The sequence below is a fragment of the Brachypodium distachyon genome, chromosome 3, assembly GCF_000005505.3.
Source record: "Brachypodium distachyon strain Bd21 chromosome 3, Brachypodium_distachyon_v3.0, whole genome shotgun sequence".
Lineage (NCBI taxonomy): Eukaryota > Viridiplantae > Streptophyta > Magnoliopsida > Poales > Poaceae > Brachypodium > Brachypodium distachyon.
In genome coordinates, this window is record NC_016133.3 from 46,272,290 (window position 1) to 46,288,714 (window position 16,425).

Below are 16,425 nucleotides of genomic sequence, written 5' to 3' on the forward strand. Positions count from 1 at the left end.
TTGGGCATGAAAAAACGACGCAGTTGCGCGTACTCGCAATCGTGATGACCAAGCCATTTTCTCGACTCTGTCGTAAAAGAAAACCAAGCGTGTGCGTGCTGATCTTTCTCTGCTTACTGTGACTAATCCATCCTTTTTTTTCCCTTCTAGAAACAACATAATTTCAGTTACAGTCCATGTTCGATCGGTTAACATATGCCACGCATGCATTTCGATCATAAAAATCAACTACTTGTTGCATATGACCGGACATTGCGCACTTATACAAGTTTATCACAAAATAAGAAGATAAAATGAAAACTAGGTGTGCAGTAGATATATGATCAGCTCCTTACACCTCTTGCAAACGCCATGATGTCGTCTTACTTAGAGTAGGTTTCATTTCTATAGAATCTGAGAACTGCTGGATGCATGGAAGCAATTAAATATGAGCGTGTTTGCACCACTACAAGTCTGGTATACGTTGTGGCAGCGCGCCAGCGCCAGCTTGCGCAGATTGCTTCTCAGGCTCACCAAATTAACCTTTCTTGCCCTGAAATTGTGCTGCCCTCCACTGTGCCAATGTGACTTTCATCTGGATACTCCCAACCTGTTATATGCAGCTAGCTATAAAAGGATATCGACTTTGATTAAGGACAGTCCAGTCCAGGAACATACATTCCTCAAGTTTGCACACTGATACATCACATGCATGTAGGCTGACAAAAACCCTATCAAGATTCAAGAGCATCAACTTCAATTCCTGGTGCGATCGATCATGGAAAATCGGCGCCGGTGCTCCAGATCCAAGGCTGTGAGGCGTCTGCGCAGCCTCCTCGCCCTCGCCTCAGACTATCTCAAGTACCTCTTCATGAACCGTCGCCGGCTCCTGCGCAAGGTGGCGAACCGGACCCTCGCCGTGCTCTCCTACCACGGCAAGAGCAGTAAACACCTGCCGCCATACTGGACTCCTCGCTTGTCAATGGAGCACGAGTTCTCGTGCAGCGACAGCCCTTGCCCAGCCTTCCTCGCAGCCAAGAAGCTCCAGTCAAGACTGAAGAAACGCGGTGCGGCAGCTGGGGCCGCCATCTCTTCATGCTTTGGTGGCGGCCGTCGAGCCTCGTACGAGGCGCCGCCACTGACACTAGCGACGGAGGAGAGGAAGGATGACATGATTGAAGAGGAGGAGGAATATGAGGCTGACGGGTGCGCGTGCTGTGAGCTTGAGCATGACGTGGACTGCAGGGCGGAGGAGTTCATCAATATGTTTTATGCGCAGCTCAGGGCTCAGAACTAGCTCTCCCGCCGTTTTGCAGTGATCTGTACTTAATTGCCATGACTCGCGAGCATGACACTCAGACACTGTGAGACTGAGAGTTCAGAGCTAGCGATTTGAGCTAGAGTTCAGAGCACGAGTGACAGAGTACATGAGAGTCCAGTTCTTGACTAGTCTTCGCTTTTGTGGAAGGATGGGCCAGCTTGTGTAAGTTTATTTTGAGTTTTTCGTGGAGTGCTATTAATGTAAGCGAGTGTTATGCTTATACATACATGTGTGCCTACAATTCAGCTAAAGTTAAAGAATAATAAACGGATTTGCTATTTCTCATGCTACTGGTCCGCTATATATGTATAAAGCAGGCGTACGTATACGACGTTTTTATGCCAAATGTCGTGGTACACTCAAAAAGGTGGACCCAACGATATTTTTTAATAAATTTGGTCACCTCGTGTCGATGGGATTGTTAGCATTAAACTTGGACCGAACGAGTCTTTTCGAGAGCTACGATACAAGAAGTCCTTCGGGACCCTCTCATGAGTTCGGAGTCATGTGCGGAGCTCTCAGTAGAGCGCCCGTGCTACATTGATCCAGGGCAAAATATCCGGTATAGGTATTAAATCTTGATGTTTTTTTGGAACGTATTAAATCTTGATGTCAACCATGTATTAAGCGAATTGACGAAGAAAAACAAGGTAGGAAAACCTGATTTGGGAGAGTTGGGCCGTCTGGAGTGCCTCTCGGGCCTGGGAGTCGCCGTGTGGACCGCTCGTGAGATCGATTGACTGGCTCTTTCAGACTACGGTGGTGGACAGAAAGAAGAGGAATGCAGGCTGCGGCACTGCCACACTGCCCACACTAAAACTTTCTTTGTTTCTGTTATGTTCTTTGGATTACGGTTGTGGACATAAAGAAAGGAATGCAAAGGAGAATAATACTATGCCACAAATCTACATTTTGTTTCTAAATTTCTACAATTGGAAGACAAAATATTTGTGTCTTAAATTCTTAATTGATGAATTGTTTAACTACAAATTTGTCAAGATAATTTTTGTCACTTAATAGTAGCTTTAGCCCAAACACGCGTCAATGTGATTATGTTTAGTAGTATATACTCACTTCATTTCACAAAAACCTTATATAAAAACACGCCCTCACAGTTTTTTTTAAGGGACGTGCCCTCACAGCGTTTTCCTTTCTTTTAGAGAGAATTTCATAGTTGCCACTGAGAATTTGTCCGTATGCTCAAATGCCACTAAGAATTTGCCTGTTCCAAATATACCACTCAAATTTTGCATGGGATATAAATATGCCACTACCGTTAGTTGACCGCTAGTTGACCGTTAAGTCAATTTCATATTGACCGAAATACCCCAAGATCCACTAGTCGGAAAAAAAACAAAAAGGAAAAAGAAAATAGGTTGCTGGCATTGGTCGTAATTACGGGCTTAATCGTTGCATGCAGCCACATGCGATTTTTGACATGCTTACTCTTTAATGTTGCTTGGCCATTAACTACGGCACGCGTTAGCACTAATCATTGCTTTAAATTGCTGCATGCAAACCTTGAACAGCTGTGAGAGAGAAAAAGCTGTTAATGCCAAAAAAAAATACTCAGTCATGGAGTAGATTGCTGCGACACTTAATTTAGGAAAAGTTTAAAAACCTAAAATGACATTTAAATTGGAACGGAGGGAGTGGTACATTGATGCAAAATTGTCTTATTATTTCTTACTTAACGGTCAACTAATGATAGTGACATATTCATGCAAAATTTGAGTGTCATGTTTAAAACATGCATATTCCACTTTACGACCGAGACACTCGGGCTCACAGCTTCCTCTCCTCTGGCGCCGTGCGGAAGGGCCTAACTCGCGCCAGCACAGGATGTTCGTCGGGCCCGTGACGGCCGGTGAACCAACGGGCCTTTGCTGTGCCGGCCTGGCACGGCCCGAGTGGCCTAAGCTGGCGGAGCCCTCAATGGAAAAAGAAAAACCTGGCCTGGTGAGCAAAAGTCAATTCGCAATTCGCAAAGTAGAAAGAGAAAAGAGAAAGGTCCAAATCCACCCAGGGAGCTGGGGGAAGTCGATCTTGAGATTTCCAACTGTCCTGGCTTTCCAACTCTGAGAGCTCCCCCTCCCCCGACCCACCCACCCACCGCTCCCGATGTCCGATCTCCGTCCGCCGGAGCACCAAGTAGCCGGCCACCGCGCGGCCGTCAACAAGCTGGGCCCGCTCGTCGACGGTGCCGGCCTCTTCTACAAGCCGCTCCAGGCCCTCGACCGCGGCGAGCAAGAGCTCGCCTTCTACACGGCCTTCTCCGCCCACCCCGCTGTCCCGCCCCGCATCCGGGACACCTTCTTCCCGCGCTTCCACGGCACCCGCCGCCTCCCCACCGCGGCGAGCCCCGGTGAGTCCCATCCTCACCTCGTCCTCGATGATATCCTCGATGGCCTCGCCGCGCCCTCCGTCACCGACATCAAGATCGGCGCGTGCACGTGGCCCCCGCGCGCGCCGGAGCCTTACGTCGCCAAGTGCCTTGCCAAGGACCGCGCAACCACTAGCGTCCTCCTCGGTTTCCGCGTCTCCGGCATCCGGGTCGCCGACGCCGGCGGCGCCGTTTGGCGGCCGGACAGGTCGGAGCTGAAGGGGACGGACATACCCGGTGTCCGTCGCTTCCTCCGCCGCTTCGTGTCCTCTGTTGGCGGCGACGGTCTGGACTGCGCACTCGCCGCGGCAGTATATGGAGGTGAAGGCGGAGTGTTAGCGCAGCTGCGCGAGCTGAAGGCGTGGTTCGAGGAGCAGACGCTGTTCCACTTCTACTCGGCATCCGTTCTATTGAGCTACGATGCCAATGCGGCGTCCCTGGCCGGTGGCAGCGTCGGCCGCGCGGTAAGGGTAAAGCTGGTGGACTTCGCACATGTGGTCGAGAGCGAGGGAGTGATTGATCACAACTTCTTGGGCGGGCTCTGCTCGCTCATCAAGTTCATAGATGACATTGTCGCTGAGGTGTCTCGGACGGCGCCTGCAGGTCATTCATAAGGAGATTTTGGCTTTTGGGAGGTGATACAAAAGGTAAAGCTAAGCTTATTGTTTATTGTTCTTTTCATTTCGTTAGATCTGTTTCTGTTCTTGGTATGGATGACAATAGTAAACATCCAGTCGGTAATCAAAAGGAGGATATAAAGTAGAAGCGGAAAAATTTCCCATGGCTTACACTTTGTTCTCTACCGATGGTAGGAGAATATAAAAGAAAAAGGAAACGATTCTGGTGTCACTGGTCACCAATTGGTCGGATTGCACGAGCATGAAAAGAATAGAATAGAATATTATCACCTGAACAAAGGTTCGATTCCATGCATACTCTGCAAATAAAGAATTTGTTCTGTGTCTAGAGAAGCTAGAGGTATTTTGCACGGCCTTCAGGCATCTCTATAAGCATTAAAGTTACACTGTGATAAAAATATTTGCTGTCAGCCTCTGAGTACAATATATACTTGACTATTGAGTATTTTGTTAAGCTTGAAAAGAAAATCAAACGCTATCAGGATGGTGAATTAATTCATATCTTCAAACTTTGAAGCGTCTGAGTTCATTGGTCTGGAATTTTTGCTGCCATTGTTAGTGAAAGGTTTCATTAATAAAGGCGGGGTTCCCTTAACCAATACCCTGGAATAGAAGCCCTATGGAGCTTGACCAGTAAGGGAAAAACTACAGTGATTTCTGTAATGTTGCGATAGTTTGAGTAGAGCCGTCTTTAGTGGCAATATGCTGGCAATCTTTGCTACTACCTATGATATTCAGTAGAAGAGGTTTTCCACTTACGTTCCACTCATACACTTCGTATTTTGGAGGCATGATTCCACATGAATCGCTCTTTGATAAATTTATCATTCTTGTAACGTTGACTGTTTATTTGGTCACTTTGTAGATCCTAATTTTCTTGTAACAGATGAATAGGAAAACGAGGATCACAATAACACTTCTACTAGAATGTTATAAGTCTGGCTTATTACATACTTAACTTTCTAGTAATTACTAGTACTAAGACAATTTATTGTGTCACGACATCTTATGTGGTGAACTATTGCTTACATTTAGTTGACAATATAATAGTGACCAGCACGATACTTTAACATTACTACTCCACGTGGAATGGAAAATACGGTATTTCCAACTGTAAGCTTAGGTGGAATGTACTGTGTGTAATTCTTGGATTGTTTTCTTGAGTTAACAGTTACAGTAGAGCTAGCTGGATTAGTCTATATGCCTCCCATATACATAAGTTGCATGACAATTTTCTGCATCCAGTGGTTAATATCTCTTGAGACAAAAGAAAGACTGAAGCAAGTCTGAACAAGAGCATGTGAATTAAGGAACTAATGATGGATTAAGGTGTTTTTAGGATGTATGCTATTGGTACACTCTTTGAAGATAACCTTATGTGAATGAAGGAACTAATGATCGATGGGTTGAAGCTAGAATTAACCACATAAAACAGTTTTGCAACCTTATGGTGCCGGAAATTTTGGTTCACAACGAGTGAGAAACATATGGACGCTGCAAATATTAGATCTTAAGCAAGACCAACATATAAGGGAATTGGGAGTGAGAAAAACATGAGTTTTTCCCAATTGCTACCAGAATTGTGCTGTTTCGTATCACATCAATCTGTTTTTATTCATAGTGGGGTTATCACTAAATATGTATTGGTAAATTCTTGCAGATGAACTACTTGTCCTTACTACCAACTGCCCATGATCAGAGAAAGCAACTTGGTGGTGATGAAAGCGGAGACAAGTCACGGCTGCCTCGACGGCAACCATACTGCAACATGTACCTTTTTTCAATACAAATCTCTTCATAAAAGAAAAAACAGAAAACTTTGGGATTCCAGCACATTGGTTCTGGATAGAAAATAAGAAATGAAAAACAAAGGTGGCCATTGAGTCTAACCTGGTAATGGTGCATGCTGGCGTGTTGATTCATTAACTGGAAATGGTGCATATCATATACTGTTTCTGCTGGGCAATGGCATTCGAAGGATGAGTGTACCTTGCGAGTGCGTTGAATAGACTAGGAGAAAGTAGTGTCAACTTTAGGTGGAGTACTGGAGTAGATTTTACGTCGTGTGTTTCTGAAATCTCTGACCCGCCGCCTCCTGAGCAACTGACGGCCATGTTTGAGAAAGCCCTTAGCCCGTCCCTTTCAAGCTTGCCTGACTACGATTTGCATGGTCTGCGCGTTAAAATTTGGAACTAAAAACCATTGTGTACCCCTCCTATAGGATCTGCAGCTGAAGGTAAGGTAGATATGTGTCGTGTTCTTCTATTGTGATGAGTTCTGGGAGTAACAGTAATATGGTTTGCCAGCACATTAGCTTTTCCACGTTCACTTGTACACTAAACTTAGAAACTCAAGCACATACTAAAATAATAAAGGTAACTTGAGTTCTTCTCCTAGCCTTTTGGGAGACATTAGTGAATTCGAACTATTTATTTCTGATTGTTCCTCACATTAAACTTAAAATTTGTTCCTCCTGAACCCTAGCTTTGTTTGCAGGGTTGTTTTACAACTTATAACTCTCCAACCTGTTTTATTAGCCTTATAGGTCGGAAACTCCGAAAGTATCACATTGTATGTTTTCCTGGCTCCCATTGTAGAATGTCTTACGCCTATGAATTGATTTCACGTTTTTCTTGGAACTTCGTGAAGCAAAACCAACCTCCAAAACCTTAACCCAGTTTTGATGGTGTTTTTTAGTTCCCAAACTGTTTCAAGCACCGAAAAATTTCACACAAAACATGATTGTTTTGCCCGTACAAAAATACAAGAGATATGTGGACTTCTTCTCACTTATCTTACAGGTTGTCAACTTGTCATACTTCGAAATGAAATAAGGCAGGGTTTTATTTGATAGAATGGTTTACGAGGCGGTTTACGATTGTTAATTTTCTACATCTGGTTCAAAACTTGTTGGAAATGTGGCCAGAGGAATCTCACTAGAGGCAAATCATAGAGCTTGTTTGGATGGTACCCAGGACATAAACCTGGCAAAATTGAGTGCCCGGACCCTGCCAGAAATTTTCCAGGGACATCATGTGTAACTTTACTCGATGGACCAAATCTGAGACAAATGAACATGTGTTTAAAAATTTGTGAACATTTTTTAGTACCGATGATCAGTTTTAAGAGAAAGATGAACATCTTTATAATAAATATATGAGCATTATTTTAAAATACATGCATTGTTTTGAATATATTAAAAAATCAAACAATATGGTCATTTTTTGCTAGATACATGAATATACTGTGGTATATGTGATGGGATGATAATATATAATCAAAGTGGTTTAAAGCGTGCATAGGCCCCACATATTATGATTAGTGGTAGTTAAGTCAAACATATTATGATTAGTGGTAGTTAAGTCAAAACTTGTTTTTATGGTACCTGTTGTAACAAAATAAAACCCTTTAATGGGCCGGACCGTAAATCCTACGTGGCGACGACTGAGTCAACATTTCTCAACACAAATTAAGGCGCCAACATGGTATGGTCAATCCTACATGGCAAGGGAAGACAAGTCAACAAGTCAAGCCTCTCATGTCATGGTCAAAAAAAAAATTGAGCTTGAATAGGGGCAAGAAAAGTGTGAGGAAGGGGCCCTTAGTCCATGGTGGACCATGCATCAAGCCTCACTTTTTCCACTTGGTGCACACAAAAGCTATGGACCAAGAGACTATTTTTACCATTTTGCCCTCACTTTTCTCTCTCCCCCAAATGTAGACATGGTCTTTTGTCATGTACCCCTAGGCTAAAAATACCCTCCATGGGAGCATGTACCATTCACTCTCACTTGAATAAACTCAAGGGGAGAGCGCTAGAGAGCCTCTTTGAGAGGAGCTCTAGTTTCGGAATCTCGGGAAGCCTCGTTCGGCCTGAGCCCGAAGGAGAGGGAATCGGGTTAGAGTCCTAATGGTATCTCGACCTCGCTACTTGGGAAGCCTCGTCCAGCCCAAGTACGAGGCGGCCCTTTCGACCTCTCGCTAAGTGATTCGGGGAGCCTCGATCGACCCGAAACGATTTGGTTAACGATCCTCTCAAAGCCTCTCCTAACATAGGACTAGGTTACACCCGCAGGGTCGACCGAACTTATTAAAAAAATATCGACGTGTAAACTTGTCCAAGTGTACGGCGACCTTCGCTATAAGGCCGGCGTACATGCCCTACTTTTATACTCGCACTTGTGCCATCGAGCTTTGGCACCCCTTACTCTAACTGTTGTCGAGAACAACAACAGTGGCGCCAACCGTGAGGAACCCTCGCCGCAATTCAAGATTTAATGGCCCCGACGAAGCCTACTTCATCGGGTCCCCAACTTGCCGTGAAGTGTATACAGTTGCAAACGAAGAAAGCAAGTGCCTCGAGGCTCCCGAGGAAAAAGGAGTCCTCACCAACCCGGACGTCGCCGCCAGCATGGTCGCTACGACGGAAGTCGCGGTCGCCCCTTTGCTACTGGCCGTCCCGGAAGGAACCGAGGTGCTCGAAACCGTCGTAGGCAGTCCCTCGACACTCACCAACGTGGTGGCAAGGATCGGCGAGCTGCCTACGGTTGCCACCCCCGCAGGGGACACGGAACTCGGCATGCCTCGCTCGATGGGCTTCGCGCCACCTTCCCTACAACCGGTAGTGACCCTTCCCTCGGAACCTACAAGACGAAACAATGTGGCGTCAGGAGGATCTACGCCGGAAAACCAAGGAATCCCAGCCTACGAGCCCTCCAACCCAGGATTACCTCCACTGGCGCTCGCCGCGATCGCACATGGAGCTCCTTCGTATCATCCTTATTGGGGCTTCCGCCGCAAGGCGCTCTCCAAGTCGCACACGCTCAACATCAACCTCGCTTTGCGAGTGCCCCGCAAGCGCCCCTTGCTTCCCCCGTCGGGGTCGAGCAAGGTGGCAACCAGGTACCACCTCAAGCTACGCCTCGCGGGGAACGAGACCCCAGCGTGCATGGGAACGAGCAAGTGGCGGAATTCGGAGCCCGTGCGGGTGGCGAAAGGAATTCCCGTCGACGCTCCGACCCTCCAAGAAAATGCCGAGATCATTCTCCAAGCGACCCATCTAGCAACGAAAGCGACGAGGGAGGACCTCGCTGAAAGATCGGTATGGTCGACTAGAGGGGGGGGTGAATAAGCGACAAACAAATTTTACTTTTTAATTTTCTTTTCTTGAAAGATACAAACACTTAATCCCAGGGTTCACTAAATTCTCTAAAAGGAATGCAACCCTAGTATGAAGTGCAATAGCCGAAGCACTAACCAAAGCAAAGTATAGGCAATGAAGTAAAACAAGTAAGTAAAGGGGCAAGTATGATACCACACGGGAAGACGAAGATTTCACCGGAGTTCCACCTATTGGGATCGGTGCACGTCTCCGTTTTGAGGAGTGCTCTTCCAAAGAGGGAGAGACGCCACGAAGGCTCACTCTATTCTCCAACTCACCACACCACAAAGGTGGGATGAGGTCTCACAACACCACAAAGGAGAGGTGAGTTCCACTAATGGCTTCCTTGAAGGTGAACGCCAAACCTTTACAAACAAGGGGAAGGGCACGAATCCATAACTAAATTGAAGGCTCCTTCCCAAATCCTCAAACAACTCCTCACAAGATTGGAGTGCTTGAAGAGACACCTTTCGGGTAGGGATCCCAAAATCCCAAAAGTAACAAAATCCACCAAGGAAAACGAGGGGAATCAACTTTTGATTTGGTGAAACCCTAGATCGAGCTCTTCTCAACCCTTCCTCAAAGTGTTGGCTTGGGGGATGCAGTAGGGAGAGAGATCTCGAGATTTGAAGCTCTTGGTGTTCTTGAGTGAGAGAATGAAGATGAACTAGGTGTACTCGGTCAAGGAAACCCGTTGGGGACGAAGCCCCTTTTATACCCCATCAAAATCCAGCCGTTAGGACACATTTCAGTAACACCAGTACCAGGCTAGTAGTGGACCGGAAGTTCTAGGGGGTAGAACTTCCGCCCTGCTACCGGTCTCCTACCGCTATACGCAGTAGGATTTCAGTAGCGTTTCAGTACCAGACCGGTACCAGGGCAGAACTTCCGCCCACCAGAACCTCCGGCTAATTAGGCGGTATACCAGCTATCTCTGAAAAAAGTCTGACAGGCAAAGCAGGATAACGACAACTCTCAACTCAAAACTGGGTTTAGGCTTTATGTGGGTGCAATTTAGTAGATTTGTGTACGTGAAGTTGATTCACACAAAGCGTTCCCAAATGGACTCCCTCTTTATAGTACGGATTTTCCTACGACTCTTTATAGTGTGGCCTTCGAAGAGTTCAAGACCTATTTGTCGACCCCTCCACTTCTCACGAGCCCAAAGCAGGGAGAGCCTTTGCTCCTGTACCTTGCCGCGACCCCGGTCGCCGAAGTGGAGCACTCGTGAAGGAAGAAGATGGGTCACAACACCCGGTATACTACGTGAGCGAGGCTTTGGGAGGAGGAGCAAAGGGTCAATACATCCAGATCGAGAAGATCGCGTACGCCCTCCTCATGCCCTCTCGAAAGCTCCGTCATTACTTCATGGGCCACACCATCATGGTGCCAACTACCTTCCCACTCAAGGAAATCTTCGGCAACAAGGAGGCCACCGGAAGAATCGCCAAATGGGCAACGAAATTGGCTCCTTTCTCGTTGGAACTCACGGCGAGAATGGCCAAAAAATCCCAAGTCCTGCCTGACTTCGTAGCCGAGTGGCACGCTCCACTAGTCGCGCCTGAAGAATCACATCCAAGACCGAACCCCTTGAACCACATTGGATAATGAGGTTCGATGGCTCTAAGCGCCTCGATGGTGCGGGGACTGGAGTCATACTCATCAGCCCCAAAGGCAAGATCTTGGAGTACGCCGCCCATCTTGACTTCAATGCCACCAACAATATGGCAGAATATGAGGCGCTACTTCTCGGACTTCGATTGGCCAAGGCCATGGGAGTTCGATGCCTTCTCATCCAAAGAGACTCCCAACCGGTTATAAACCAAATGGACAAGTCATATCAATGCCTTGATGAAAGGATGAAGAAATACATCGAAGAAGTTCGCAAGATGGAACGGTATTTCCTGGGCATGGAGGCGCGACGCATTCCACGAGGAGAAAATCACCCGGCCGACAGGTTAGCCCGAACGGCCGGTTCTAAAGAACCACTGCCACCCGGTGCATTCTTCGAAGTAATTCGCGCCCCATCCATAAAGGAAGAAGCCGACGCCCTTGACGAGGCTTCAAAGACCAGCATGGTCATCGACACTCCACCCTCTTGGATGACACCGATTATCCGCGCCTTCAAAGGCGAGGTGGACGAAGAAACGGAAGGCCCAAGCACCAAAACTCTACTAGAAAAAGCCAAGATGTGCGTCCTCCTCGACGGCATCCTATACAAGAAAGGAGCGGCCGCATTGCTTAAATGCATAACTCCTGACCGAGGAGCCGAGCTCCTCATGGAAATCCAGTCAGGAATATGCGGCCACCATCTTGCGCCAAGAGCCACCACGGCAAAAGCCCTACGTCAGGGATTCTATTGGCCCACCATGGTGCAAGACGCAATCACCATATTGCGGAAATGCGAAGCTTGCCAGAAAATGACTAAGTCAATCCATGCGCCCGTGACTTTCCTGAAGAACATCCCGATAACATGGCCATTTGCACGCTGGGGAATGAACCTTCTCAGGCCTTTCCCCACATGCAACGGGGGCTGCAAGTACCTCGTGGTGACGATTGATTACGTCTCCAAATGGATAGAAGCAACGCCGCTTGGCAAGATCACGTCATAGGCCATCCAAAAAAATTTCTGGGAAAACTTCATATGCCGATATGGCGTCCTGCCAGAGCTAGCCGTGAATAACGGCAAACAGTTCGACTATGCGGAATTCATCAAATTCTGTGAATGCCTTGAGATCAAGCTGCACTTCGCATCCGTAGCTTACCCCAAAAGCAACGGCGCATGCGAAAGGGCAAATGGACTAATTCTCCAAGGACTCCGCCGAAGGATAGAGCACACGGTTAGCAAAGCAAGGGGAGCATGGGGAGATGAACTCGCTAGCGTGGTTTGGGGCATACGCACCTCCGTAAGCCGTTCCACGGGCCGAACACCATTCTCTTTGGTGTGTGGAGCCGAAACAGTTCTTCCCGCCGAGGTCGAGTTCCGCTCACCTCGGGTCAAAAGGCTCCAAGAATCCACCCCAATTGTCTTCATCGAAAATAAGAGCATCACAAAACGGCCGTCGATCTTGTGGAACAAGCTCGTGACAAAGCCCTCATGAGGCACGCCGTCTACGAGCAAAGCGCCATACGCTTCTACAACACAAGAGTGCGGGAACGAGCCTTCTTCGAAAGACATCTCGTGCTGAAAAAGAATGTCGACCAAAGCTCCAGCGCAAACTCGACCCTAAATGGGATGGACCATACCGCATCGCCGCAGTATTGGAAAATGGTGCATACCACCTCGTGAATATGAAAGGGCAAAACCTTGTCCATGCCTGCAAAAGAAACAAGCTCCGGCGTTTCTACGCCTAAGGAGGACCTTCAAGGACAATCCTTGCTGCTCCCAAAAGGAGATCATCAGCGCCCAACCGGCCTTTTTCGTACGAAACTTCGAGGGATCGTAAGCACCAACGAGGCCGCGTCTACATAAGGCTTGTAAGTGCCCATCGGGTCATACCTTGAGACAAGGAAGTAAGGATCAATAAAGCAAGTCCTTGAGGAAAAATTAAGAGTGACACGAGATAGTCACACGACTCATCATCGTAAAAGAGCCGCTGCCCCTGTGCCGCTCATCAAGGAGCGCAGAAAGGCCTCCGTTGGCCCGAGCTTCCTCTAAAAATGTCCATGGACATAGGTCGCTACTAGCAACTTGTTCCTTTGTGGATCCTAGCGTGCCTCGAGGCCATCCACCAAGTAGAACCAAGTCCCACGAGGGCCGGAAGCTCCTTAAAACGCATTTAAGGGGAACCGTAAATAAGCGAGTTATGCATGAGCTTACTTACCTCGGGCCTGCATGATAGTAACCGGGTTAAGACTCCATAATAATCGTGGGAAAGCATAGCTTCCTGAAGTCCGAAGAGGGAAAATTCCGCATGAAATTTTCCGAACGGCAGGTCGAAATGTCCGGATCACTACCGGCATATCGATAGCGACCCTCACAAGGGTACTAGGACCCATGGCTCGTAACCATGGCCTAAAGCACCGAAGCCAATTCGTGTCCCAACGACGACAACAATTGATGACACAAAAGTGTAATCATAGCGAACGATCGCGAGCTGTATAAACTGAGGAAATATAGTACTTCACAAGAAGGAAATATAGTACTCCGAGAAACACATGTTGAGCAATACATGCTGAGCTAAGTTAACATTTCCAATAATGTCGACTACATGGTGAAACATGAGAAATACATGTTGAGCTAAGTTAACATTTCCGATAATGTTGACTACACAGTAAAGCATGAAACACAACAAAAAAGCCGCCTTACAACCTCTACGACCAAAAGCCTAAACATGCTAACCATGAGGCTAAGTCAAGTGGAGATATGCAACATCGCATAAGTAAGCAGCTGAGGTACATCACCACCTTTGAGGGCGACGAGGCTCATGCCTCACCATCACCCTCCTGAAGAGCGGGCTCAAGGCAACGCACGAATCGTCGAGCCCGAGCACGAAGAGGAGCACCCTGGTCAGCCAGAAACTTCTTTGCCCCGTGAGACATCTCACCCTCAAGCCCGCTCATCCCGGCACCGCCGTCCAGGATTGCCGCAACCGCCGACGAAACAAGTCGAGCACCCATACTCAGGAGGCACTTCTTCAAGAAGGAAGCACCCTGCTCACCTCATCCACCTTGTGACATGGAGGAAGGTCCGGCTGGGAAACGCTCCTCAAGCAAGTCAGCGTCTCCCGAATCTCAGTGTCCTCCCGAATCTCAGTGTCCTGAGCAAGTAAAAGCGAAACCACCTCGGGACGACGATCCGAAGGAGGGCGAGCACGAGGAGCGAGCATCGAGCCGTCACTCGCTGCAGCCAACTCCACCTTGAAGGAAGCAGCCTCCGCTCGAGCGTGCTCCCTATCAAGGTTGGCCACCACCAAGTCCTCCTCAACTCGACGAGTCTTCGCAATCTTGTCCGCTTGACGCTCCTCAGCGAGCCGAGCCTTGGCCTCCATGGCCTCGAGCTCCGCGGAAACGCGGGAAAGCTCGGCCTCCACGGCCTCGCGCCGCACCCTCTCCGAAGCCAACTCGCTGAAAGCAAGGGTAGACTTGGACATCTCCACGTCCAAAGCGGCAGAAAGCGCCCCCACCTGAGTCTTGAGGGCAGGAAGGGCGCCCACGCCCTCGACCAAACCCCTCACCTACAATGAAGACGGAGTTAGACCAAAAGCAACACCGAAGGACCGTGGGAGACATGTCACGGACGCTCACCAGCTCTAGTGTCACGAGAGGGTCTCTCACCCCATCCTCGGTCGTCGGAAGCTCTTCGTCCCTGAGTTGGGGGCTCGCCCTCGGGAACCTCGGGAGCCGCGACCCTCGCACCAGAAAACAAACCAAGGAAACCATGTCAGAATCTTCAAAGAAGAGCGACGTAGCCAAAGAGAAAGGCACAGCTTCCTCCTCGGGACGCTCGCGACCGATGGAGAACACCGGGAAACCCGCACCACTGGCTCCGGTCAACAACTCCACCACCGAGTCGCTCCCGCAGCCGAAGCCCTGTCTCGCGAGTGAAAGCCTCAACCTCGTGGCTCAAAGGAGGAAGCACGTGCTCAAGTCCAATCTTACCCTTCATGTGTAGGTCCAAGGACACCCTCAAAGTAGACCTCGACTCACCCATGACGGGATCCGCCGAATCCGCTGGGGCGTAGTCGTAAGAAGGGGAAGGAGTCAGGGGAGCCTTCCTCTTGCATCCACTCGACGGACGAGGTATCTTGGGGACCGATGAAACAGACATCGCCAAGCCCAACACCGCCGTCCCCGTCTTCACCTTCCCGCAAGTGTCCCGCAACTTGGACCCGACTGCCAGCATCGACGGTGTCGCTAAGCGGGAATAGCGATCGCCCACTCGAAGGAGGCGCCTGAACTTCGGATCCTGTCGCATTGGCACTATCTTCCCGAAGCACTTCGCGATGATATTGTGACATCCCCTGCCGCTGATCTTGGTCTCGTAGCCACGGTGCTCCGGCCTACCATACGTGCCTATCAGCTACGCGGCCCACAGAGCCGCCCTCTCCTCGGAAAACGTCGCTGAAAAGAGACAAGCCAAAGTTTTTAAGTACCATCGCAAGGGAAAAACAACCAAGGCCCGAAAGGAAAAAGGGAGCGACAGTCACGCGCGGTGACGGACTGCGGAGGGCGAAAAGACCGAGGAATCCCAAGCTCGGACCTCGGGCGGCTCCTCATCATGAAGCGCCCCCCATCACCATCTCCTCCATAAGGTCGTGAAAGCTCCTCTTAGCGGACACCTCCTTGATCTTGGTCACCTTACAAAGGTCGGTCGACCGAAGCTCGCCTGGGTGAGGCACCTCCTTGAGGCCTCCAGCCCCCGAGTGTCGAGGAAGATCACCTGAGTGTCGAAGACGCGTCTTCGAAGCCCGAAGGAAAAACCACTGGTACTCCCACTTGTCAAACAACTTCATCGTGCTCCTCCCCGGCATGAGAAGAAAGTCGTCTCCAAAGCCGGAACGAAGCCTTAGGTTCACCGAACCAAAGGCGCTTAGGGTAAAGCCGTCAGGAGTGAGCGACTCTCTCACCTCCACGGTGAAGTAGAACAGCAGAAACTTCATCGAAGGCTCCTATTGAAGCGCCGTCTCGCACAGCCAGCGGAACACGTTCAACTTCACGACCGCCGAAGGTTGGAGCTGGGCCAACTCGATGCCATACGTCTCCAAGAACTCCAGCAGGAAGGGGTGGACGGGCACACACAAGCCGGCATGGAACCAAGCCGAAAACACCACGATGCACCCTAGACGCCGCTTGTGGTCGAGCTTGAACTCCTGCCCATCGGGCAAGATACCATCCTCCTTGGGGAAGTATCCCGCCTCCTCCAGCTGAACAAGGTCCTCGGGACTCGCCGAAGACGGGAGAAGGAAGTCTGAGCCCAACCGGCCTCCATCGGATCCGTCGG

The 16,425-nt window shown here is 49.1% G+C and overlaps 2 protein-coding genes across 2 annotated transcripts; both read left to right on the forward strand.

The window, feature by feature from the left end:
• Positions 1-658: 658 nt before the first annotated feature.
• On the forward strand, positions 659-1,520 carry LOC100836781. Its single transcript, XM_003572523.4, has one exon. The coding sequence runs from the start codon at positions 758-760 to the stop codon at positions 1,274-1,276; it is 519 nt and encodes a 172-aa protein (XP_003572571.1). The 5' UTR covers positions 659-757; the 3' UTR covers positions 1,277-1,520.
• A 1,808-nt stretch (positions 1,521-3,328) lies between these two features.
• Positions 3,329-6,266, forward strand: LOC100838319 (inositol polyphosphate multikinase IPK2). The gene is made up of 2 exons (XM_003574998.4): positions 3,329-4,330; positions 5,982-6,266. Exon 1 carries the CDS (start codon positions 3,422-3,424, stop codon positions 4,295-4,297), a length of 876 nt encoding a protein of 291 aa, XP_003575046.1. The 5' UTR covers positions 3,329-3,421; the 3' UTR covers positions 4,298-4,330; positions 5,982-6,266.
• Positions 6,267-16,425: the final 10,159 nt, after the last annotated feature.